At 43.2% G+C, this 25,486-nt stretch overlaps 1 protein-coding gene across 4 annotated transcripts; it reads right to left on the bottom strand.

Moving 5' to 3' along the window:
- Window positions 1–6,791: 6,791 nt before the first annotated feature.
- On the bottom strand, window positions 6,792–25,191 carry ZNF133 (zinc finger protein 133). Of its 4 annotated transcripts, none has more exons than XM_044263506.1 (5): window positions 25,061–25,191; window positions 14,555–14,632; window positions 11,105–11,231; window positions 10,869–10,964; window positions 6,792–8,717 (listed from the first exon to the last, which is right to left on the bottom strand). In XM_044263506.1, the coding sequence occupies exons 2-5, from the start codon at window positions 14,585–14,587 to the stop codon at window positions 6,970–6,972; spliced, it is 2,004 nt and encodes a 667-aa protein (XP_044119441.1). In that variant the 5' UTR covers window positions 14,588–14,632; window positions 25,061–25,191; the 3' UTR covers window positions 6,792–6,969. The 4 variants fall into 4 exon arrangements, with proteins under 4 accessions (XP_044119441.1, XP_044119442.1, XP_044119443.1 ...); XM_044263507.1 differs by lacking the exon at window positions 25,061–25,191 and adding an exon at window positions 23,494–23,512; XM_044263508.1 differs by lacking the exon at window positions 14,555–14,632.
- Between the last annotated feature and the right edge of the window lie 295 nt (window positions 25,192–25,486).

Below are 25,486 nucleotides of genomic sequence, written 5' to 3'. Positions count from 1 at the left end.
TTCATTACTGTCGAAGAAATGTGAAAATACAAGAAATAACACCAGGCTCTAGAAAACAAAAAGAACAACCCTCTAGCCTCAATACAAAGAACAGATATGTGTAAGTAGCATTTAAGAAATCTCATTGGGAAAAAAAAAAAAAAAGAAATCTCATTGGGACAAAAGATGTTCAGCTTCACACATACTCAGAAATATTAACTCCCTTAGTAAAACATTTTCAGATACTGAGAACGATTTATATTGGGAAATATGGTATAAACTTGTGTGTTAAACTTTTTTTTTGGTCCACCAGTACTTATACCTAATCTAAACAGTAATTCACTATGCTAGGACTGGAAAACTATCAAAGAGTAACAAAAAATGCAGAAATCTATGACTTATAAAAATTTTGATTAGAAAATTGTATTTCCAGGCCATTTTCAAATAATAATCTGACATAGGATTTATATCCAAATAATCTAAATTTTGGGATAATCTGAATATAAAAACCATATTTCTGGACCATTTTGAAGAAAAAATTGCCATAATATGTATATCCAGAAAATGCCACAATTTGAATATGGATTTAAAATTTTTTAGAAAATATATGGTGAAGAATTCATGTCCAAAACCTTCCCAAGATTTAGGAGATTTGGATAAAATATTTTATTTTTGCACCATTTTGGAGGGAAAATATGGCATGTGATTATGTCCAAAAATACATTTTGGGAAAATTTAAATGAGAAGTCATCTTTCTAAACCATTTTGGGTGGGTGGCTCAGTGGGTTAAAGCCTCTGCCTTCAGCTCAGGTCATGGTCTCAGTCAGGGTCCTGGGATCGGGCTGTCATTGGGCTCCTTGCTCAGCAGGGATCCTGTTTCCCCCACCCTCTGTCTGCTTCTCTGCCTACTTGTGATCTCTCTCTCTGTCAAATAAATAAATAAAGTCTTTAATAAAACTAATTTAAAAAGAGTCTAAACCATTTTGGAAGAAAAAAAGTGTCATGGGACTCATATCTAAAGAACCCACTTTATGGGGAAAAAAACTGAATTTTGGAATGAATTTAGGATTTTGGTTTTTTGTTTTTAAAGATTTTATTTATTTACTTGACAGACAGAGATCACAAGTAGGCAGAAACAGGCAGAGAGAGATGGAGAAGCGGGCTCTTTGCCGAGCAGAGAGCTCAATGTGAGGCTCGATCCCAGAACCCTGGGATCATGACCTGAGCCAAAGGCAGAGGCTTTAACCCACTGAGCCACCGAGGCGCCCCGGAATGAATTTAGGTTTAAAAATATGTTTTAGGGCCACTTTATAAGAAAATATGCCACAGGAATTACATCTAACAAACCTCATGATATTAGTAAATTTTAATCAAAAATATTATTTTATGGCCATTTGCAAGGAACAAACTGGCACAGGGCCTACCAAAAAAATCCTCCTACCAGTTGAGGACATTTGGATGAAATGTCACATTTTTAGACCACTCTGGAAGACAATCTGGCATAGAAATTATGTCTTCCCCGAAGAAAACCCCACCAAAAAACTATTTGAGCCAATGTGAAAAATCACATTTCCAGGTCTTTTGAAGAAAAGTCTTGCATAATACTATTGTCCAAAAGATACCAAGATTTGAGTGAATTTGGGTCAGAAATCACATGTTTGGCATAATTTAGAAAAAGAAAATCCAATGTAGGATCTAGTTTCAATAAGACCCCAAATTTGAACAGATGTAGATGAAAATATCACATTAGCGGGGCATCTGGGACAAATATGTGGCATATGACTTATTTCCCAAAGCTCCATTATTTATATGAAGTTGGATTTTAAAAATCATATTTCTTGTCCATTTGGGAGGACAATTTGATGAAGAATTTGTGCCCTCCCAAACCAATGATTTGAATGAGTTTGGATGAGAAAGTGTATTTCTAGGTAGTTTGTTAAAATAATGTAGCATAGAATTTATAACCACACTACCCTCCAGTCTGAGCATACTTAGATGGAAAGTCATACTTTTTTGTCATTTTAGAAAAGTCTGGTGGGGTGCCTCGTAGCTCCATTGAGCCTTTGACTCAGGTCAAGATCCCACGGTCCTGCATATTAGGATTCTCCTGCTCCCTTTCCCTTTGCTCCCCGCTGCCCTCTTCCTGCCCTCTCTCTCAAATAAATCTTTTTTTTTTTTTTAAAGATTATTTATTTATTTATTTATTTGACAGACAGAGATTACAAGTAGGCAAAGAGGCAGGCAGAGAGAGAGAGGAGGAAGCAGGCTCCCCGCTGAGCAGAGAGCCTGATGTGGGGCTCGATCCCAGGACCCTGGGATCATGACCTGAGCTGAAGGCAGAGGCTTTAACCCACTGAGCCACCAATCTTAAAGAGAGAGAGAGAGAAAAGTTTGGCATATGAATTATTCCCAAAACCCATAAAACTTAATAAATTTGGATGAAAAACTGTATCTTCGTGATCATGGTGTAGTATTACAGACAGAAAAATCCCACTTATTGTGCTAATTTGGATGAAAAACATCTTTCTACGCTATTTTAGAAGAAAATCCAAGTGTATAAGTTTAGATGCAAAACTTAAACTCTGCATGAATTTGTATGAAAAGCTGCATTTCTTGGGCTATTTTGGAAGAAAATTCTGCTGCAGGGATTCTGTTCCTGAAATGCCACTGATTATTGCTCTAGCTTTAGTAAGTTTTGAAACTGGAAGTGTAGTCTTTCAACTTAGCTCTTGTTTTCTAAAAATATGTTCTGCTTTTTAATGTAAAACATAGCACAATGGCTATTAACATTCTCAAACTGTTTTCCCCAGCCCTCCCTCCATTGGTTAATCTTGGAGATCTCCCCATGTCAGAACACAATGATGCTTCTCATTCTTTGACAATATACAGCATCTTGTTCTATTTACGCATGGTTTACTTTAATTAGTTCCTCTATTGGTGAATGTTTCTTCTTTACTAAAACTTGAAGTTACTATTGCACTGAAGAACTCATGTAAATCATTTCACACATACACGTGTACAGCTATCAGATAAATTCCATTGAATTTATGGGCTCATAGGGGAATATGGATTTATAATTTTGGTAGATATCACTATGTTGCCCACTGTAACTTGTTCCAATTTATACTCCCAAGACTAACATGTAAGTGTCCCTGTTTCCATAGTCTATTACAAGAGTATGTTTTCAACTTTTGGAATTTTGGCCAGTCTGACAGGTGTAAGTCTTGCTGTGTGGTTTTCATTTGTATCTTCATTGACATTAAGGACATTTTCAAATGAAAAGGACTTCGTACACTGTGATCTGAATCTGATCATACAATCAGTGTATTTTTTGTTGATTTTATTGTATTTATTTATTTTCTTAAAGATTTTATTTATTTGACATACAGAGATCTCAAGTAGGCAGAGAGGCAGGCAGAGAGAGAGAGGGAAGAAGGCTCTCTGCTGAGCAGAGACCCCGACGTGGGGCTTGATTCCAGGACCCTGAGATCATGACCTGAGCCAAAGGCAGAGGCTTAACCCACTGAGCCACCCAGGCACCCCTTTTGTTGATTTTTAAAACTCCGTTTCCAGAGATATTTTGTAGGTCTCTCTATATTATGGACTTCAGTGTATGTCCCTCCAGTTTGTCTTTGGTTTTGGCTGAAGGTGTGGGTTGACTTGCAGAATTTATTTTTGTGTAGCAAAACTCGACCTATTTTCACTATGGCTTCAAGATTTCTAGTCATAGTTAGAAAAGTCAGTCTTATGTTTCTTTCTTTTTTTTTTTTTTTAAGATTTTATTTATTTATTTGACAGACAGAGATCACAAGTAGGCAGAGAGGCAAGCAGACAGGGAGGAGGAAGCAGGCTCCCCCGCTGAGCAGACAGCCCGATGCGGGTCTTGATCCCAAGACCCTGGGATCATGACCTGAGCTGAAGGCAGAAGCTTTAACCCACTGAGCCACCCAGGCGCCACCTGTTTCAAAGGTGTTAAAATTATCTATTGCTATATAACAGCAATGCTAAAATTTAGGGCTTAAGACAATTTGATTGTCATCATCCCTCACAGTTCCATAGACTGACTGAGTTCAGCTGAACGGTTGTTTCTTGAGGTGTGAAGGTGCAGCGGAAGGGGGTTTCCAAGACAGCTCTATCACGTAACTGCAGCTGACGTTAATTGTTGGCTAGCTGAGCTAGGGCTATTGACCAGAATACCTCGATGAGGTCTCTCAGTGTGGCTTTTTTCCACAGCACGAAAATGGGCATCAGTGTAGAAACCATAAGGCTTTTTCATGAACTAGCATCAGAAGTCCCAGAATACCACTTCTCCTATATTCTTTTGATTAAGCAAATCCCTAAGGCCAATCCAGATCCATGGGGAGGGTAATTAGACTCTCTCTCTCTCTCTCACACATGCACACACACATAAGTGAAGGAATTGATAATAACCATCTTTGAGACTACCTGCACCATCTACCATCTGGACACCAAACTTCATGTCCATCCCATGTGAAATATCCACTCATCCCTAAGACCCTCAAAGTCTTATTTCATTATGGCATTGACTCAAAAGTTCAGAATCTTGTTATCTAACCCATGTCCAAGCATAGATGATTCTTTATCTGAAGACTTGAGAGCTGAAGACATGTATCTGACATTGTGTTGATTTGGGGATAAAATATCACCACAATGAATGGTTCTATTTAAAAAAATGGAGAAATGACAGATGTACACCAGTTCAGACATTTTGAAATTCAGCTGGGCACATGCCACCAGTTCCTTAATTAGTGTCCAGTACTGCTCTCTGGCAGTGATTCTCAACTGATTTTATGTCTGCGCTTATTCTTCCTTTTTTGTACAAAATAACCTATATTTGCAGCTTAGTTTTCTCTGCCTGCCTCCCTGCTTATAGAAAAGTAGGGATTTGGGGGCACTTGGGTGGTTCAGTCAATTAAGCATCTGCCTTTGGTTTGGCTCGTGATCCTAGGGTTGTGGGATCAAGCCCTGTGTCTGGCTTTCTGCTCAGTGGGGAGTCTGCTTCTCCCTTGCCCCCTCTCTCTGCTCATGCTCTCTCTCAAATAAGAATCTTTAAAAAGAGGATAAAGTAGGGGTTTTTCTCTGTCCTTTTCAGGACAGCCTGGTGTTTCTACTACAAACTCGTGTTTCCCATGCCTCTAACAAGAGTTTACTCCATTAGATAGAAGATCTATAGAGCTCTTCAAGTGAAGGCTCTCTCTTGTTGGGTTGCCAGGGTGCTGTAGGATGATGTTTTGTGTAGTTGAGAGTCTAGGGGGCATATAATTAATCTTCTTAAGTCTTAAAAAAGGGTTTATAGGATGTGAGGACGATCAGGCTGCAACATCTGTCACCCCGCTGATCACCAGAGTGACTCAGCTGCTCTGGCTGGCTAGGCAGGTGTCCCCTCCCTCCCTCACTGCTCCAGGTGCGTCCCTCCCGAAGCTGCATGCTCAGTCGAAGAGGACGACCTTCCCGGATGGAGAAGAGGATCGTTCTTTGGTCAAGGGTATATGAGTAGCTGCACTCCCCTGCTAGAACCTCCAAACAAGCTCTCAAGGTCCCTTTGTAGGAGATTGTAGGGTAGTCAAGCTTCCAAGACTCCAGACACATCCAAGTGAGGCGCTGCGCAAGGCAGTCTACCTTTAAAGAAAGGGGGAGGTGTTTTACCGCTGCGTCCTTGAGATGGGTTTTTATCTTAAAGGTCATTTTTTTGAGCAAATGGAGTTTGGACTGAAACACCGTGAAAGGATGGTTAGGAGTCTTTAAATATGGCTGAATATAAACTTGCAATTGGAGAACTGCTGAGGGTGTGTGGCTAATGGACCTTGGACCAGTTCCTGGATGGCTGGCATGGGGCCTGGGCCTGGGATGGAAAGCTGAGTTAAGTTCTCTTTTTTCTAAAGATTTTATTTCTTTATTTGACAGAAAGAAATCACAAGTAGGGAGAAAGGCAGGCAGAGAGAGAGGAGGAAGCAGCCTCCCTGCTGAGCAGAGAGCCCAATGCGGGACTCAATCCCGGTCCCTGAGATCATGACCTGAGCTGAAGGCAGAGTCTTTTTAACCACTGAGCCACCCAGGCGCCCCAACATGACTGTGAGTCCTAAACCCTGGTATTCCGGGACTGATTTGGGGGAGTGGCTCCAAGAGTCTTCTCCCTGTTACTGGAGGACTGAGGGGAGCATGTGGTTATTAAAGGCCATTATATCACTGGAGTGCCAGTGAGATGGTGTGGCTGGGGGTGGCTGGAGATTCTCCATGTTTCTGGTGGTCTGACAGGAATGTGACTGGAGAAGCCAGGCTCTGAGATGAAGAACTGGTTGGTCACAGCTGAAAGACTCCAGGTCGGAAGGACTGGAGTGTTACAATGTACTGTTGGAGGGTCTCCATGGTGGGAGGACCAGGGACTAAATAGAGCCTGAGAAAAAGCATTTAACATGATTAAGGGATGATTCAGCAAAGGCAAGAGCAGAGACATTTCAGAGCTAGGAGGAGAGAAATGAGAAAGGGGGCCATAACAGATGTCAAGGGAAGAAGGTAGCTGTAGATTGAAGTGGATCTGCTAGAGGAGGCCATGCTTTGGGGCAGAAACCTGGAAGATTCCCTCCCTTCACCTGAAATCCCTGAATACAGTTCCTCCATTTCCCCCCTCTACCAAGGACCAGACTTTCCAGTCAATATTCTAGTGACTCATAGATTCCTGTCTTCCAAGGAATTGAATTCTTGTGGAAGAGTGGCCTTAGAGAATTCCAGCTATCTGTACCACTCCTTGTCCCTTATCTTTACAGATGAGTGAATGAGGTATGTAGTCAAGGTTACAGATTTGTAAAGAAGCATTGTTTATTAGAACAAAAGGCCCCAAAACTTGAAGTGTGGAGAAAGTGAACTAAGTCAAATGTCCTCTGACTGCTCCCAGAATGCACTTCTCTACTCCATTTCATGGAAGTGTCACAATTTTGATGATTTATTTAGTCCTTGCTACCACATTCACTCTCAAAGGGAGTGTAAGACGTCAGGAGATTGTCCTGTACAGGCCTCAGAGTCAGGCTGGAGTGGCGGTTTGTAGTGGACAGATTTCATCCTCCTGTGTCTGCTGAGGTGGGACTTGTGGCTGAAGCCTTGGCCGCATGTCTTGCACATATAAGGCTTCTCCCCCTGGTGTGTCACCTGATGTAAGAGGAGGTGTGCCTTCTGGATAGAGTCTTGGCCACACTCTCGGCACACACATGGCTTCTCTTCTGAATGTGCCCGTTTGTGTGTGATTAAAGCTGACTTGTTGCTAAAGCCCAGTCCGCACTGTCGGCACATGTAAGGCTTCTCCCTCGAGTGTTTCCTCTTGTGCCTGATGAGACCTGCCTGGTGACTGAAGCCCCGTCCACACTCCCTGCACACATACGGCTTTTCCCCTGAGTGTGTCCTCTGGTGTGCTACGAGGTTTGACTTCTGGCTAAAGCCTCGCCCGCACTCCTCACACACCATGGGCTTTTCCCCTGAGTGTGTCCTCTGGTGTCTGATGAGATTTGACTGCTGGCTGAAGCCTCGCCCACAATCTTTGCACACGATGGGCTTATCCCCTGAGTGTATGTTCTGGTGTCTGTTGAGGTGTGACTTCAGACTAAAGCCACGCCCACACACCCCGCACACGTAAGGCTTCTCCCCGGTGTGTGTCCGCCTGTGTGAGATGAGGGTTGAGTTCTGGCTAAAGCTGTGCCCACACACACCACACACATAAGGCTTCTCTTTGGAGTGTGTCCTCTGGTGGTTGACCAGGGTCGTCCTCTGCCTAAAGCAGCGCCCACACTCCTTGCAGGCATAAGGCTTCTCCCCGGAGTGTGTTCTCTGGTGTGAGATGAGATTTGACCGGTCACTGAAGCCTAGTCCGCAGTCACTGCACACAATGGTCTTCTCCTCCAAGTGTGTCCTCTGGTGTCTAACGACAGCTGACTTCTGGCTAAAGCCCTTCCCACACTCCCGACACACGTAGGGCTTCTCCCCCGAGTGTGTCCTCCGGTGTATGATGAGGTTTGACTTCTGACTGAAGCCTCGCCCGCACTCACTGCACATGTAGGGCTTCTCGCCTGAGTGTGTCCTCTCGTGGATGATAAGCGTTGACTTCCGGTTAAATCCGCGGCCGCACTCCCTGCACGTAATCGGTTTCTCCCCCGAGTGGGCCTTCTGGTGCCTGGCGAGGCTCTTCTTCAGGCTGAAGCCCTTCTCACACACCCCACACACATATGGCTTCTCCCCGGAGTGAATCCTCTGGTGACTGAGCAGGTTTGTCATCTTGCTGAAGCCCAGTCCACACTCTCTGCAGTTGACTGTTCCAAAGCCCAAGACTTCTATCCTCTTCAACAGTCTGTCTGCTTCCTCGGGGTTCCCCGTCGGAGTGGGGCTGGCCTCTATCTCCATGCCTCTGATGCCACTCCTAGAGCTGACTGACTGCCTTTGAGGTGGCCTAGAGAATGTCCCCGAAGTCCTCTTCTTTGTCTTGCCAAACAAAGGCTTGGCGACTTCTGTCTCTTGATCTTCTGCTTTATCACTCCACGGCTCTCGATCCGAGGCTTGTTGCTGTTGCTTCGGGTCCCCTGGGCACGGATCCCCTGGCTCGATGTGAGTTTCTGCACAGAGGCACGTGAAGACCCATGGTGGATGATTACACAGCATGTGCTGCATGTGGAATTTCTGACTGGAAAAATCCGAAGGGCAGAAAGGACAGAGGTGGAGTTCCGGCTTTAGTTCCGCTGCAGAGGGGAAAAGTCAGAGTTAGAACTGAGACTCAGTGGGGCAGCCTGAGGAAGTCTGCCCAGTCTGCTGTGGGACCCAATTCTCCGCTCTTCAAAATGCTGAAAATTTGACAGCTACCCAATCAAGAATTCATTTAAAAAATATTATTTATTTATTAACATATAGTGTATTCATTGTTTCTGGGGTACAGGTCTTACACAATTCACGGTGCTCACCATGGCACATACCCTCCCCAATGTCCATCATCCAGTCACCCCATCCCTCCTCCTGTCCCTTCCCCTCCAGCAACCCTCAGTATGTTTCCTGAGATTAAGAGTCTCTTATGGTTTGTCTCAAGACTTCCTTTAAATTGAAATGCTTTTCCAACCTCTTCCATGATAACCCAGAAAATCCACTCCCAAGCATCTCCCATGTAGCCAGCTATAAAAATCACCACAGACAGTTTCAATTCTTTTAAATAGGGCCACTAAGCGAGTGTACTCCCTGGCTACCTCAACTGTCTCCTCACCACCACGCACGGGACAGAAACCATGTCCGCAAGTATTTGCACTGGCTGACAGAGATCTGACCAGAGGACCTGTATGGAAGTGTCAGGTCTTTCCCTATTTCCCCCTGAGAACAAAGGGACAGATAGAACAGTCATTCAGAATGGAGAACCCCTAGTTGTAGGAGGCAGCAGAAAGATGGTTGAAGAGATCTTGTGTGAGATGCCTGGAATTCCTCCACTCACCAGCACATATTTATTAGAGGATGACTTTGGGCCAGAATTTCTACAAGGCCGCAGGTTTTCAGCAATGGATGACACAAACACAGTATAGTCCCCTACTCCCTTAAAGATGTTCACTCCTGGGGCCCCCGACCAGTTTAAGCTCTGTTAATTTCCATAATTAATCTAAACAAAAATCTTCCCAGAAATCAGCACAGAAGCAGAAATTCCTTCTTATCGTACCTCATGTGCAGAAGATGCTAACACTGAATGTCTTGTTTTATCACAGCTGGTTTTAGTTTCCTGAAGGCAATAAATGACCAAACAATCTGAGATACCACGTAGTGATTGTACTGGACCAACCTGAACACAATTTTCTTGATCAATGAACTTTTAAAAAAAGATTTTATTTACTTATTTATTTGATAGAGATAGACACAGCGAGAGAGGGAACACGTGCACAGGGAGAAGGAGAAGCAGGCTTCCTGCTGAGCAGGGAGCCTGATGAGGGACACGATCCCAGGACCCTAGGATCAGGACCTGAGCCCAAGGTAGATGCTTAATGAATGAGCCACCCAGGCACCCCAATAAAGTGAACTTTTAAAAACCAACTGTATACATATCTATATTCCAGTATTCAATACAGAGTGTTATTGTATTTGGAGACAGGGCCTTTAAAGAGGTAATTAAGGTAAACCTTAATTAAGAGGTAATTCAGGTTAAAAAGGTCATGAGGGTAGAGCCCTCATTCGATGTGAGTAGCGTCCTTCCAAGAGGAGGCAGAGACAGCGAGGATGTGTTTGCGTGGAGAAGCCCCATGAGGTCTTAAAGAGAGGGTGGCATCTGCAAGCTTGTCTTCTTTCTGTAACTCACTGGGTTTTTTTCTTACTTTCTTGCTCAGTCTTTTTAAAATACAGTAACAGAAAGAAGCCCACAGGGGCACCTGGGTGGCTCAGTCAGTTAAGCGTCTGCCTTTGGCTCAGGTCATGATCTCGGGGTCCTGGGACTGAGTCCCGAGTTGGGCTCCCTGCTCAGAAGGGAGTCTGCTTCTCCCTCTGCCTCTGCCCCCACTGCTTGTGTGCATGCACTCTCTCTCTCTCATTCTCTCATTTGCGATCTCTCTCACATAAAACTTTAAAAAGAAAAAAAAAAAAAAAAAAGAAGCCCATGACTGTGGAAGAGATCTGAGTGAGGGAAAGAGAGCAAACCCAGTGGGAGGAAGAAAGACTTCTAGTGGCAGACGGAGATGAGAGACACCAGGAAAGCCCTGCCCGCAGGGCTGGGTGAAGGAGGAAGGTCTAGAAGGGAGGCCTTGCCAGGCAACAGTAAGCACAGTGTAGGAGGTCAGAAGAGCTGCCCTCTCCAGCACCGGAGTGAGGCCGCCTTTCTCCCACACACAGCTGCCCGCAGCTCCAGGCTCTGCTTAGCACTCCCCACTCACCTGGACAGGTGGCTGGTGGGCATGTTCTCTCCTCTCTCCAGGTTTCCTTCCCTTGCTCCAGCTGGGTGATAAGTTTTGGCTTAGAAAATGGAATTCCTGTTCACAGGAAAGGAAAAAACAAGGTGGCTGTAGGTGAGGGGCACAATGGCCAACTTGGAAAGCAAGATGGCTGCTTCAAGCATAGCCTGAAACACCCAGCAGCAAGAATGTGAGTCCTTAGAGATTCCAGGGCTTACCCAGGGAGACCAGGTTGCTGTAGTTCTCCAGCATCACCTCCCTGTACAGGGATCTCTGAGCAGGGCTCAGCAGCATCCACTCTTCCTGGCTGAAATCCACAGCCACATCTCTGAAGGCCATGTGTGCCTGTAACAGAATACAGAGCCCTGCTCACTGGGGAGCCAGCCTCACCCACGACTCAGGCTGAGGGGAAGGGAGAAGGCTGCCCTGCGGGAGGCGGGTGAGCTATCAAAATTCTGTCTTTGGGGCACATTGTAACTCGGTCAGTTAAGCCTCTGACTCTTGATTTCAGCTCGGGTCATGAGATCGAGCCCCACATCAGGCTCCTTGGTCAGCAGGGAGTCTGTTTGAGATTCTCTCTCTCTCTCCTGCCCCTCCCCCTGCTCGTGCACTCTGTCTGTCTCTCTCTCAGTCTCTCAAATAAATAAACCTTAGGGGTGCCTAGGTGGCTCAGTCAGTTAAGGGTCTAGCTCCTGATTTCACATCAGGTCATAATCTCAAAGTTGTGAGATCGAGACCTGTATCAGGCCTTGTTGGGCATGGAGCCTGTTTGGGATTCTCTCTCCCCCTCTCTCTCTGCCCCTCACTGCACTCGTGTGTGCACACCTGTGAGCTCCCTCTCAAAATAAAACAAGCAAATCTTTAAAAATAAATAAACCTTAGAAAAAAAGGGGGGGGCATTCTGCCTTTCATTGTGACCCTGATGCCATGTGTTCCAAGACTTTAAACCTCTGTTGCTAGCCAGCCAACAACACTGTGAATCTACAGTCAAGATCTTGGGTGGGCTGTGTGAAGAGGATGTGCAAAAAAGAGTCCCTAACTTTCAGGAACTTCAAAATCTAGGCAGACAGAAGAGCAAGCAACATATAAAAATTAAAAGTACAAACATAACAGACTTTTGAATTTTAAGGATTTAGAAAATTAAGTAATATATCAATCATGTTAGTATTGAATGAAGCATCTGAATGACCGGAGTTCATAAACTCAATAATGGCAAAGCCTAAATATAACTCAGTCCTTTCCCTAAATGCCATGGTCCCTTGGCCTCCTTGGGTCTGAGAGGCACAAGTGGAGAGCAGTGAAGAGCATGGACTTGAGCGTACTGTCTGGGATTGGGGTCCACCTCTGTGGTCAACCAGTGAAATGTAGACAATATATTAAATTTATGGTCCCACACTGTGGATGCTCAGGGTGGACCTTCTTGGCCACTCAACCTACAGATTTATCTCTACATTCATTCTCACCCTCCTGCGCAGTTTTACTCATCTGCTTAACTCTATTTCAAAATGGAAGGCACTGTGAAATGCAGACATCAGGAAAAGGGTCCTGAGTCAGTCCCAGGAACTTCTCTTAAGATGCACAGAAGTGAGAAGAGGGAGTGTTAGGTATTCCAGACGAAGCATATGGGGAGCAGAGACGATGACACTGTGAGCAAAGGAAGAGAGGAAACCACCACATGAACAGGGAGGACAACCAGGAGGAATAAAAGGTAGAATACAGAAGGGGTAGAATGTAACAGCCTACAGATTTTTAATTTTTATTGTAAAATATACCTAACAATTATTTTACTGTTTCAAGTGTACATTTAAGTACATTTTAAGTGTACATTTCAGTAGCCTTAAGTACATTCACGTAGTTGTACAACCCTCACAGCTGTCCATCTCCACGACTTGTTCAAAATCATCCCGTGCTGAAACTGTAACCATTAAATAATGACCCCTCCTCCTCCCAAACCCTGGTACCAACCATTTTAGTTTTCATCTCTACGTATGTGATTATTCTACAAAGTACAAATATGTGGACTTATACCGTATCTGTCCTTTTGTGTCAGGCTAATTTCAGGGTTTATTCCTTTGGAAGCATGAACTCAGAATTTCCTCTCTCTGCGAGACTAAAATGACTAAAATAACATTCGATTTTATGTATACACCATTCATCCATTGATGGACATCTGGTTTGTATTCACTTTTTAACGACTGTGAACAATACTACCGTGCAAATTGGTGTATAATGAGCTGTTTGAGTCCCTGCTTTCAATTCTTTGGGGGTATATACCCAGAAGTAGAATTACAAGACCAAATGGTAATGTCACATTCATTTTTTTTTTTTTTCAGGAATCACTGTGTTCCCCAGCAACTGCATCATTTTACAACTCCACTAGTGATGCAAAAGGGTTCTAATTTCTCCACATTCTCACCAACACTTGTTGCTTTCTGTTTTGTTGTTGTTTGTTAACAGCCTTCTGATGGGTATAAAATAGTATCTCATTGTGGACTTAATTGCATTTCTCTAATGATTAGTGACGATGATCATCTTTTCACATGCTTATTTGCCATTTAGATAACTTCTTTGCATAAATATCTATTCAAGTTCTTTTCTTTGTCCACTGAATTGAGGTGTTCCTATTTTTGTTGGGTTATGCTTCTTTATATATTCTGAATATTAGTCACTTCTCAGATCATTTATCAGATAAGTCATTTGCAAATATATTTGCACAGAAGTTATACATTTTGGTGAAGACCAGTTTATCTATTTCTTCTTTTGTTGCCTGGGCTTTTTGTGTACTATCCAAGAACTCAACACTAAATCCAATTTCATGAAGCCTTCCTTCTATTTTCTTCTAAGAGTTTCATAGTTTCAGTTCCTAACTGTTTATGTTTTTGATCCATTTTTAGTTCATTTTTGTGTATGATATGAGGTATGGGTCCAACTACATTCTACTGCATGTAGACATACAGTTTCCCAGGACTATCTATTAAATAGGGTTGTTTCCACATTGAATGGTCTTGGCACTCTTGTCCCAAATCATTTGACCATATACATGAGGGTTTATTTCTGGGCTCTGTGGTCTATCCCATTACTCTGTAATTCTGTCTTTATCTCAGTACCGCACAGCTTGGATGATTGTACCTTTGTAGTAAATTTTGAAATCAAGAACTGTGAGCCCTCCATGTTTGTTTTGGCTATTCAGAGTCCCTTGAGATTTCATATGAATTTTAAGATGAAGAGTTCTATTTCTGGGGAGGAAAAGTCATTGGGATTTTGGTAGGGATTACACTGAATTGATTTGGAATGCTGTAACCATTCAACTAGACTCCAGAGTTCCAAAATAGTTATATCAGCAAGATTTTGCCAATAAAATTGCTGCCTAGGTAGGGAGACAGATTCCTGGTGCTTCCTACTTCATTATTTTCCCTGATATCACTCTCAACTTGTAAAAAAGTCTTAAAGCTGAACAAGGGAATGGGACTCTCTCCTATACAAACTTTGTGTTGCTTAGAGTCAGCCACTTGGTGAGTGACTTAAGTCACAGGTGGAACAGGCTTCAGGTAAGGTAAGTCAAACCTCTAGAACTAGAGCTAGACTCTGCCAGGTACCAATAAGACAGCCAGGATAAGAAAATGTGTCTACTCTGAAACAGCCAGTGTGCAAATACAGAAAACACTCACCATTACCCTGGCTTTCCGGGACCCTGTGGCCATTTTTCCTGGTATCCCTAAAGAAGGCTGATATCTCAGAAGGCAGATCTGGGTAAGGAAAACAGAAATGAAAGTGTGTCAGGTGGAAATGCTCTCCCCATGAGTGAGGCAAGACCTGCCTCAGTTGGGGGACGGGTGGTATGATGGGGAATGTTGCCAGACTGATTCTCAACTAGGGCCCTGGAAAAAGGTCCAGAAAGCCAGGCCTTCACAACAAGTTCAGTTCCAAACTCCTGATGACAACAAGTTGAATGTAAAAGGGCATTTTTTAAAAAAATATTTTATTTATTTGTCAGAGAGAGAGACAGAGAGACACACAGAAAGAGAAAGAGCGCGAGCACAAGCAGGCAGAGCGGCAGGCAGAGGCAGAGGGAGAAGCAGGCTCCCTGCCAAGCAAGGAGCCCGATGTGGGACTTGATCCCAGGACCCTGGGATCATGACCTGAACTGAAGGCAGTGGCTTAACCGACTGAGCCACCCAGGTGTCCCTAAAAGGACATTTTTGAGGCCATTTACTTGGCAGTAGATAATGTTAAATGCAGCATTATGAATTTGAGGGGTTGTGAAAATGGTATTCTGGTTGTTTTTCAAAGAAATACATATTGAAGTATTTATAGATGGAAATGATTAAAAACATTTCAGAAGAAATGAGACAAAAACATGAAACAAGACTGCAACATGGTGATGACTATTAACGCTGGGGCTTTATTATACTATTGCTGCTGCTTTTGAACAGGTCTGAAATTCTTCCATTAATAAAAAGTTATTTTAAAACTCTTAACCAGCAAAAAAACTTTTGCAATACAATAAAATGTCAAGAAGCATAAAATCAAGATGATGTACATAAGGATGGTAATTAAGTTGTTGTTTCTTTAATAATTGAGAATATTCAGTAAAAAAGATTTTTCCAAAAAAAAAAGGGTAAATTTTTCATTGGATAGCCAGGATAGAAAAAACATTGTGTTGAGAACAAAATATTGTGGAATCAAAAGCAATAACCAAGGACAGAAACTGGCAAGCATGAATTAACAATCTTAAATAACAAATTATGACAACTCAGGTTAAATAAATAATAAGACTTGGACAAAGTGGTCAAGAAAGAATGAAATAAAGTGGCAAATCACTCATAAGAGAAGTAAAAAAAAATTTTTCAGGAAATTTATTTTTGTTGTTTAATTTCATTCTATTTAATTATACATGTGATTAACATCTCTGTTAGTGTTAGAAAGAATCTAGAGTAGTTTGAAGATAATAAAGGAGAAAGTTTAGTTCTCTTTCTGGACTCTGCCCCAGCTCACACCTGGGTAACTGCTCTTAACTATTTCATGAGTGCTCTTTATCATTTTTTTTTTTTCTCTTCACTTTCATTTGTATTTAGGTACATGTGTAAACAATTTTACTTTCCTATAAGTAAAACCCATCTGTATTCTGACTTATTTGCATTAAATATCTTGGGGGTATGTATACACCAGTACTCCTAGACCTAACTCCATTCTTCTTCTTTAAAAAAACTTTTTTAAAATTCCATTCTTTTTAATAACTGTTATACTATGTCCATCAGCCAACCACATTTTGTTTAAGAAAGTATTCCTCTGTCAATGAACAGACTGTTGTATTTATCACCAATCAAAAGGTTATAAGCAATACCTTTCTGCAAACACATCAGTCTTTCCATATGAGTGCTAACGGAGTGGAATTACTGGGCTTAATATTGAACATATGCTTACACTGCCAAACTGCCCTCCGAAGGCCAACCAACTCACAATGCCACATATAACAGCCACATATATGGCCGTTATATGACCACATAACGGCCATATATAACTGCGCCTTTCCACACTTTTGATAACACTTGATTCATCCAAGGGAGTCTTCAGGTAAGAGGGCTATAGGAAACCAGTTTTACACATGGAAGAGCTTGGGGAATTCCATAGCCATGAGCTTTTTGTGAACTGGAAAATGAATATTAAACACAAGACAGGACAGGGCAAATCAGCTAAAGAACTGATATTGAGCATTTAAGATACATAACCTTAGATCTAGCACTACACGGTGGGTAAGAGAGCAGGGAAGAAAAATATATACTAATGGTATATGGCAAGTGTCCTCATCAAGGGACACTTGATGGGAGAAGAGACAAGGGAAGGGAAAAGTAGAGAAGGGTTACTGAAGGTTGCATTAGGTGGGAGTTAGAGGGAAAACACAAATGAAGTCACAGAATTTCTAAAAATAACAGAAAACACTGTGGATGTGTGGGATTCATCTGAAACAGTGAGGTAAGGGAAATGTACAGCTTTAGATACTTTAAAAAGGATAAAACAGAAATTAATGAACAGAAAAAAGTATAATAGGGGAAATCCTCATTTCTTAAAAAATTAGTGAAATAAACACAGCTATCTTAAGAGAAAACATAAATATTGAAAATAAGAAACCACAAAAGGAAAATGACAGTTTCTGAACTGTCAAAGTACTGCATTAAAACAAACAACTGTTTTCACTTGCCTTCTACTCCAGAAAGTAGGAAAACAAACAAACAAAAAACTGAGAAAAAAGAGAAGAAAATGTTTTTTAAAAGAACAAGAAACAGTATATTAAAACAGTAGCAGTAGTTTCTGATACTGAGAACAGCTTGTATCAAACTAACCCTCTTACTAATAACTATATATCCTAGTGAAAACATAAAAAACAACTATTTGAAGATACTGTATCCAAAAGCAGCATGTAACTGAAGGGGGGATAACCTTGAAAGAAGGGACACACCCAGTGTGAGACCTGTATTTAACTCATTTTTCACCAGAGGGCACTCCCTAGTCCAAGTGGCACATGAGGAACAACTGATCAAGAGTCTGTGGCTTACTGACTTCCTGGAAACCGAATGGTGAAATCCTAGAAAAGTGGGAGCAACTAAGGATGGAGCCTCAGATCTACACACAAGCACCTCCTAAAGTCTGCTGAATACTTTGACTGAATGCAGAAGGCAAGACAACAAAAAGCTCAAGTGGTTAACAATGGATAGAAGGTGAACAGAGCTGTGCAGGCATGTGCTACTGTTCACAGGTGAGACTGAGTTTAAAGCTTGAGTCCAATCATGTCAAAGATTGCTAAACACCTTAGATAAACCTCTACTGAAACACAGGTCATTTACACAAAACATACATCCTTTGAGCATACCTTGACAGAGGACATTCTAAATTCAAATTACCTGTGAATAAATTATCTATTTTTAAAAAAGCAGAAACAGGGGCGCCTGGGTAGCTCAGCGGGTTAAAGCCTTTGCCTTCGGCCGGGGTCATGATCCCAGGACCCTGGGATCGAGCCCCACATCGGGCTCTCTGCTCAGTGCAGAGCCTGCTTCCCTTCCTCTCTCTGCCTGCCTCTCTGCTACTTGTGTTCTCTGTCAAATAAATAAAATCTTTAAAAAATAAAAATAAAAAAGCAAAAAACAGAGGTGCCTGAGTGGCTCAGTTGGATAGGCGTCTCCTTTGGCTCAGGTCGTCATCCTCAAGTCCTGGGATTGAGCCCTGCATTGGGTTCCCTCCTCCGTAGGGAGTCTGCTTCTCCCTCTGCCTTCTGCTCTCCATGCTTGTGCTCTCTCTCTCTCACTCTCATTCTATCTCAAATAAATAAATTTAATTTAAAAAATAAAAAATGTTTAAAAAAAGCATAAAACATGAAACCAGAGATGTATCTCCTATACTTCCAACATTAAGCCATCAGAGAGTAGAAGAGCAGCTCAGGGAGGAAAACTAATGAAAGAGAGAAGAAAGGAACTAAGAGGGGATTTAAAGTAGACAGAAAACAACCATCAGGAAAAAAAAAAAAAAATAGGGACGCCTGGATGGTTCAGTGGTTTAAGCCTCTGCCTTCAGCTCAGGTCCTGGGATCGAGCACCACATCGGGCTCTCTGCTCAGCGGGGAGCCTGCTTCCCCCTCTCTCTCTGCCTGCCTCTCTGCCTACTTGTGATCTCTCTCTATCAAATAAATAAAAATCTTTAATAAAAAAAAAAAAAGAAAAAGAAAAAAAAAATAAATAAAGCTACCATACATGAGAAAATGCTAAAAGATGTACTGATAGGTCAGAGCACTTACTACATGTAGGGATGGGACTTTAAAAGAGTAGGCAGGATGAGCACAGAAGTCCTGGAAACAGGAAGCTCCAGGGGAAAAGGGGGTTACAAGCAAGGAAAAGGCACCCTTTGGAAACTCCAAGGTAAAGGGAAAAATAAGCAAGGGGGAAATACAGGGTCCTGCAAAACAGAAGAGAATTTTTAAAAAGAACATATAATCTCTTCTCCTCCTGAAATCCAGCAATCATACTAGTTACACCAACAGAAGAGTCTCCCTGAACTAGGAAACTTCAAAAACACTAGAATCTGACAGTTGTCTACAGAAATGCAGATATGCAGTCCTCCTCCATAGAAAACCAAAACAGAAAATGAGAATCTAAAATTCAGCTAAAGATAATTCTGCAAACAAAAACAAAAACAAAAAGGAAAAAGAAAAAAAAAAGAAAAGGAAAGAGAAAAAACAGTGACAGAGAAAAAGTCACAACAAAACACTATAAGCTGAATTCAATATCCTCAAACATAAGGAGAAATCATCTTGAATCAAAAATTCAAATTTGTAACTATGTTGAGGAAATGGATAGACTTAAACTTACTGGGATAATCATTTCCCAACAAATACATGTATCAGGTTATTATATTGCACACCTTAAGTTAACACAATGTTACATGTCAATTATATTTCAATAAAATGGGAAACAAAATTCAAAAGCTAAACAGAAACGGGCAAAATAATGAAACAAAATGAGTGTTGACTGAATTTCAGAAAGAAATGAAACAAAGTTACAAGACAGACACAAATAGATTGAAATGAAAACAGGATGGGCATTGAAGTGTAGCAGGAAAACCACTTAAGAGAATAAAAATGAAATAAAGGACCGGCTAAGAGAAAGTGGTTGAAGTGGAAATCAGACCCCCCCCAAAAAAGAGTATCTCCTATATCACTGTAGTTCCTGAAAAAAAAAAACAAAAAAAGGAAACAATATTTAAAACTATAGTCCAAGAAAAGTTCAAGAATAAATGACCTGAATACGAAGGACCTACAGAGTACCAGGAAATTTATTCACAACCACCCTCTTCAAGATATCTACTAGAAAAGCTATCAGACCTTTAAGAACAAGAATCCTAAGTGATCCTTGGCAAAAAATATACCAGACTTCCATCAGAATTATCAAAATCATCGACCCTCATGCACTGCTCGAAATAGAAAATGGTGTGGTCACTATGGAGAATAATATAGTGGTTGCTCAAAAAATTAAGAATAGAATCATCATATAATCTACCAATTCCACTTCTGGGGATATCCCAAAAGAACTGAAAGCAGGGACTACAACAGATATTTTTGTTCTGGGAACCGTCATTCAAAGCAAGGCAACAGCAGAGCTACATTTACCAGAAACTTAAAAGGAAAGACATTATGACCCAAAGATTTCATATTCACCCAAGGGATTCTTCAAGTAAGAGGCCTCTAGGAAACCACTTTTACACATGCAAGAGCTTGGGGAATTCTATAGCCATGAGCTCTTTGTGAGGAATCTGCTGGAAGATCAACATTAAATATGATCAGGACAGGAGAAACCAGCTAAAAAACTTACGGTGGGTAAGAGAGCAGAAAAATATATATTAATGGCATATGGCATGTGTCCTCATCAAGTAGAAATGCCACTAAAAAGGGAGAAGAGACAACGGAAGGGGAAAGTAGAAAAGGTTTACTGAATGTTGCATCAGGTGGGAGTTAGAGGGAAAACACAAATGAAGAGGGAAAACACAAATGAAGTCACAGATTTCTAAAAATAATAATGAGGGGCACCTGGGTTGCTCCAGGGGGTTAAGCCTCTGCCTTCGGCTCAGGTCATGATCTCAGGGTCCTGGGATTGATCCTGCATCGGGCTCTCTACTTAGCAGGGAGCCTGCTTTCCCTTCTATCTCTGCCTGCCTCTCTGCCAACTTGTTATCTCTCTTTCTGGGTCAAATAAATAAATAAAACCTTTAAAAAATTTTAAAAAATAATGAAAACACTGTGGATTCATTTGAAACAGTGAGGTGAGGAAAATGTACAGCTTTAGATATTTTAATAAAGATAAAAACAAATTAATGAACAGAAAAAAGCATAATAAATGACATCCCATTTCTGTAAAAAATTAGTGAAACATGGCTAACTCAAAAAAAGAGAAAACCTAAATATTGAAAATAAGAAACAACAAAGGGGAAACAACTACCGAATCACTAAAACACATTTTTTAAAAAGTCATATAAGAATATTTTTCAAACCTCTATAAAAAATGTGTATGCCTAGATGAAATGCATAACTTCTAATGCATAACTTCTAAGGAAATGTAACTGAACCAGATCTGTAACACACACAGCACAAGAACCACAAAGCTGATCCCAGTAAACCCAAAGAATTGTGAGAAATTATAACATGCTGATTCTTCTGAGCCACTAAATTTTGGGGTGGTTTGTCCTGTAGCAATCAACAATCAGAACCCTTCCAGACATGCCATGCCTTCTCCCGTAACTTTCTTAATGACAGAAGCACCTTCCCTCTTGCCCACACGCCCTACTCAGGCACCAGGCCTACTTCCCCACTTGCCACAGAAAGCCCGTTACCAAGGCCAACTGATTCTCCCTCTGAGAACCCTCTCAATTCCTCCCCACTCCTGTACCCGCTGGGGGAGAAGGACAATGGCCAGGGATCCTCCAGGTAGGGTCTGCAGATCCTCTCCCAGCATCCCACTCAGCCTCATCCATTCTTTCCAGAACTAGGTCTATGTATATATGGCTGGATCATTCATTCAGTTAGTAAAATATTTATTAAGCTTCTACTGTATGATAGACACTATTTTAGACACTGGGGATACAAAAGTGAACAAAGACAAAAAACATCTAGCCTCACTGACATGGAAGTCCAGAGGAGGAAGATGAGCATACTAAATTAATGAGTAAAACACACAGTACAGCAGGAAGTGATGAGTGAGATGAAGACCAATATAGGAGGGAAGGAGAAAAGTTAAGAGAAGCAGGGTGGGGTTTGGGAATTTTTAAAATTTATTTATTTAGTCATTTATTTAATTGGGGGGATTAGAATTTTAAATAGTGGTTAGGCATGGGCTCTCTGAAAAGGTGACGGAGTTAACATCTAAAGCCTGTGAAGGAGTGAGCCAAGTGAGTAGCTTTGAAAAGATCCAGTTCACTGGGGCTGGTATGCTGAGCATCGCAGACAAGAGCCAGCACACGGTCAAAGTACAGAGTTCACTGTGGCTGGTGTGCTGTGCTTGAGACTGAGTGGGAGAAAGTTCATTTCCACATGGGGGGAGAGCAAATGCAGCTTTGTAGGATACTGGGTCTGACTCTGCCTAAGATAAGAAGCAACTAGAAGATTTTGAGCAAATGCATAACATGATCTGATTGACATTTTAAAAGATCCCTCTGGTTGCTGTACTGGCTAATATATGTTAGGGGGATGAAGGAAGATGCAAAGAGATCATTCAAAGGCTATGATCACCCAGGTGAGCCAGGAAACATGGTGCTGGTTTTGGCCACGATGGAAGCAGCAGAGGTTGGAGATTGTTAAGGGTCCAGATTTGCTTACTGGAGATGGGGTATGAAAGTTAAGAATGACTCCAAGGTATTGAGCCTGAGCAATATGAAGGAAGGAGATGTCATGTCTCTGCTCCCTATGAGAGCTAAGCTCTCTGAGAAAGCGCTCTATATTCTTTTGGGGTGGAGCATGTTTGGGGGAGGGGATCAGAGTTTGTTGTTCGACACATGAAGTTTGGGATGCCAAAGATATATATCCATGAGGAAATTCTAAGTAGACAGCGGGAGACTGGAATCCCGGGTGAAAGGCCTAGGTCTAGGCTGAACCTCAGAGAGATGGCATTTAAGACCTTGAGAGGAGATGGGGCCACCACGGAGACGGTATGCCTGGAGAAGATGAGAGGTCCAAGAGCAGTGGGGATTTGGGACAAGAGAAGCTGGGAGAGGGACAGGAGGAGCAGCCTATGAGGTAGGAGGAAAACCTGGAAACCAGGAGCCACGACATGAAAGGATATTTTAAAGAGAAGAAAGTACGATGCAACAACGTAAAATGTTGCAGAGAACGGACTGTGGCATTAGCCACGCGATGCCCACCCTTGATGACAATGTTTCTCAGTGGGTAGAGCTGAAAAGGCCTCAGTGGAATGTTTAAGAGATGAAGGAAGGATAGACATGAAGACAGCAGCAGAGGTAATTTTTTCAAGCTCAGCTCTAATGGAAAGGAGACAAAGAGCCATACCTGGAGTGGGAAATCCTGCCACTGCTCTGCTCCCCCCTGCCCTCAGATCGAGGCCACCCTCATCAACTTGTCATTTAGGGCTCATTCCAACAACACCCTACCCATGCCTTTCCAATCAGCCACCTCTCCCCCACCCCCGAATGTCCCTTCCAACCAGCAATGACGACAACACGTGTCTTCACACTACATCATCCGCTTAGCATAACCAGGTGCCAGGTATTTGATTTGAGGTACCTAATCCAGCAGGACAGCTGGACAGTCACGATGCAGCCTGAGAGCCCAAGAGTCCTGATCATGTGTGTTCTGCTGCTGACAAGGACACACTGGAATCCAGGAATGCTATGCAGTGGGATCGCATCTAAGCTAAATCAACAGAGTTTCTACTGAAGCAGAGAGGCATGGAGAAATCAAAAGGGTCACAAATGAGGACACAAGGTCTGAAGAACAGTCCTTATGAAAACTGTTACCTTGTTTTCATGCAGATAGGACACTGTAGGGCACAAGATATCTAAGTTGAGCAAAGGAAACCCACTGAGGTTTGGCATGCAAATGGGGAAGGGTCCCCACCTGAAGGTGGACTGTCAGGAGACCAGCAGTCCTCTCTTTGCCCACCAGGCAGTCCTCTCTTGGCAGGCAGGGGCTGCAGAAGGCAGATCAAAAATAACAAAAGGGGGGGCGCCTGGGTGGCTCAGTGGGTTAAAGCCTCTGCCTTTGGCTCAGGTCATGATCCCAGGGTCCTGGGATCGAGCCCCACATCGGGCTCTCTGCCCAGCAGGGAGCCTGCTTCCTTTCCTCTCTCTCTGCCTGCCCCTCTGCCTACTTGTGATCTCTGTCTGTCAGATAAATAAATAAAATTTAAAAAAAAATAACAAAAGGTTCAGAAGAGTTACTGGAAACCCTCAAGTTCCAGTAGGGTAGGGCCTCCTCCTTAAAGGAATGGACCTATCACAGAAGACAGGACTGTGGGTAGCTTGCTGGGAACACAGCGTGCCCTGACATGCCTCTGACACTGAGCATGGGCAGAGCTGATCCTCCCTCACCTTTGTTCTTAGTAAGAATAGTACTTATGCAGTGCACTAAATATACACCAGCGACTGTTCCAGGCACTGTAGGAGTTCCACCTCATCCTGCTCACCCAGTGAAGCACAATTTCTTATCTTCATTTTACACATAAGAAAATGAAGACACAGAGAGGTCAGTCTCTTGCCCAAGGTGGCACAGCTATGACAGCCTGGTTGAGATCTGGCTGTAGAGGCCATATTCTTAACCAGTAAGGGTGGTGATGGCGAATCTCTGTAGGTTCGAAGGATTCTCAGTGTATCCCTCACGGGAAGAAATCAAAACCGGTCATAAGGTGATAAGCACTGAATTTGAGTAATGGGTCTAATGGAGTTTTACCTACTTCTGACTGAAATTTCTCCAACATAAAAAGTTAAAATGGACCTTCAAATGCCAAAGCCTGTTCACACCAGAGGTGTGGGAATCTGTGATTCCTGTGGTCAGTGAGGATCCTGGGGACTCTGAAAAACTTGCCTAGAGCACCCTAACCCGACCTCTTCCTCCAAGGCCGGAACCCTGGGGCGACCAGCCAAACTGAGGGCGTAGGATCGCGCCAAAATGGCCACTCCACACCCAGTGCAACTCGGGCACGTCTGGCCAAGCCAGCCTGCCTGTCGCCCCGCCTCGGCAAAGCTGAGGGGTAGCTGGACCCCCCAAAAAGAGGCGATCAACATCCACCCACCGAAACCCCGGACACATGGCCCCAGGGACGGCTCCCACACCACAACCCAGGAAATAACCACCCCCAAAAGCCTACTTACTGAACTCTCCGCAAACCCGGGGAGTTGTGACATGAGCGAGCCCTCTCTCAACACCGCGATTTCGGCAAAGGCCGAACCTGTCCCCACCCTCAGGAACCCTTGGACGAAAAGCCCAAGCCCAGGACCCACTACCACTGGGCTCTGTGGCTGGGCTTCACCCACGTTCCTCGGAGATGCGCGCCCACACCCCCCAAAATAAGACATCCGGGAGAGCACGGCCTGAGCCACGACAGCGTGTCCCCACCACTACCTCCTCTCCCCGCCATCTGCACCGTCCCCAGTCTCAGCCCATAGACCAGCCTTTTAGGACCTACCTTGCTGCGCCAGGAAGGGCACAGTTGCCGCAAGGATCCCGCTGGAGCCTCACTCACCAGCGCCACCCAAGAACAAGGGGTCACTCCAGCCACCAGCTGGGGACCTACTTCTGTACCGTGCCGGGACTACACTACCCAGCATCCTCGGCGTGGCGTTGGGACCACACCTCCCAGGATGCTCCGCGCAGCCAGACGCGAACTGACAGCCCACAGCTCCCAATGGCCTCCCAGGGAGCCAATTCTGGGTAACGTGCCCCTGTCATTAGAGAATGACCACTGCGGCACCTGGATCCTCGGTGTTTTTTTAAACCTCGTTCACAAAACATGTACAGGGTCCCGAGTATAGCTTCTCGCCCTGCCATGACCGTTTCTCTAACGCATCCGCCTCAAAGACTACACTCCCCAGTGCCCCCTACAGTGACTTCC

The sequence above is a fragment of the Neovison vison genome, chromosome 8, assembly GCF_020171115.1.
Source record: "Neovison vison isolate M4711 chromosome 8, ASM_NN_V1, whole genome shotgun sequence".
Taxonomy (NCBI): Eukaryota; Metazoa; Chordata; class Mammalia; order Carnivora; family Mustelidae; genus Neogale; species Neogale vison.
Note: the sequence above shows the minus strand (reverse complement) of the source record. Positions and strands in the feature narration are given on the sequence as shown.

Bases quoted from the DNA above. Each gene is read 5' to 3' on its own strand.
- ZNF133 (XM_044263506.1), bottom strand. From the start codon at position 14,587: ATGGCCACAGGGTCCCGGAAAGCCAGGGTAATG. The intron at 11,232-14,554 runs GTGAGTGTTTTC...ATTCTGTTACAG, and splicing joins CCCGGAAAGCCAGGGTAATG to GCACACATGGCCTTCAGAGA. The intron at 10,965-11,104 runs GTAAGCCCTGGA...TCCTGTGAACAG, and splicing joins CAGCAACCTGGTCTCCCTGG to GAATTCCATTTTCTAAGCCA.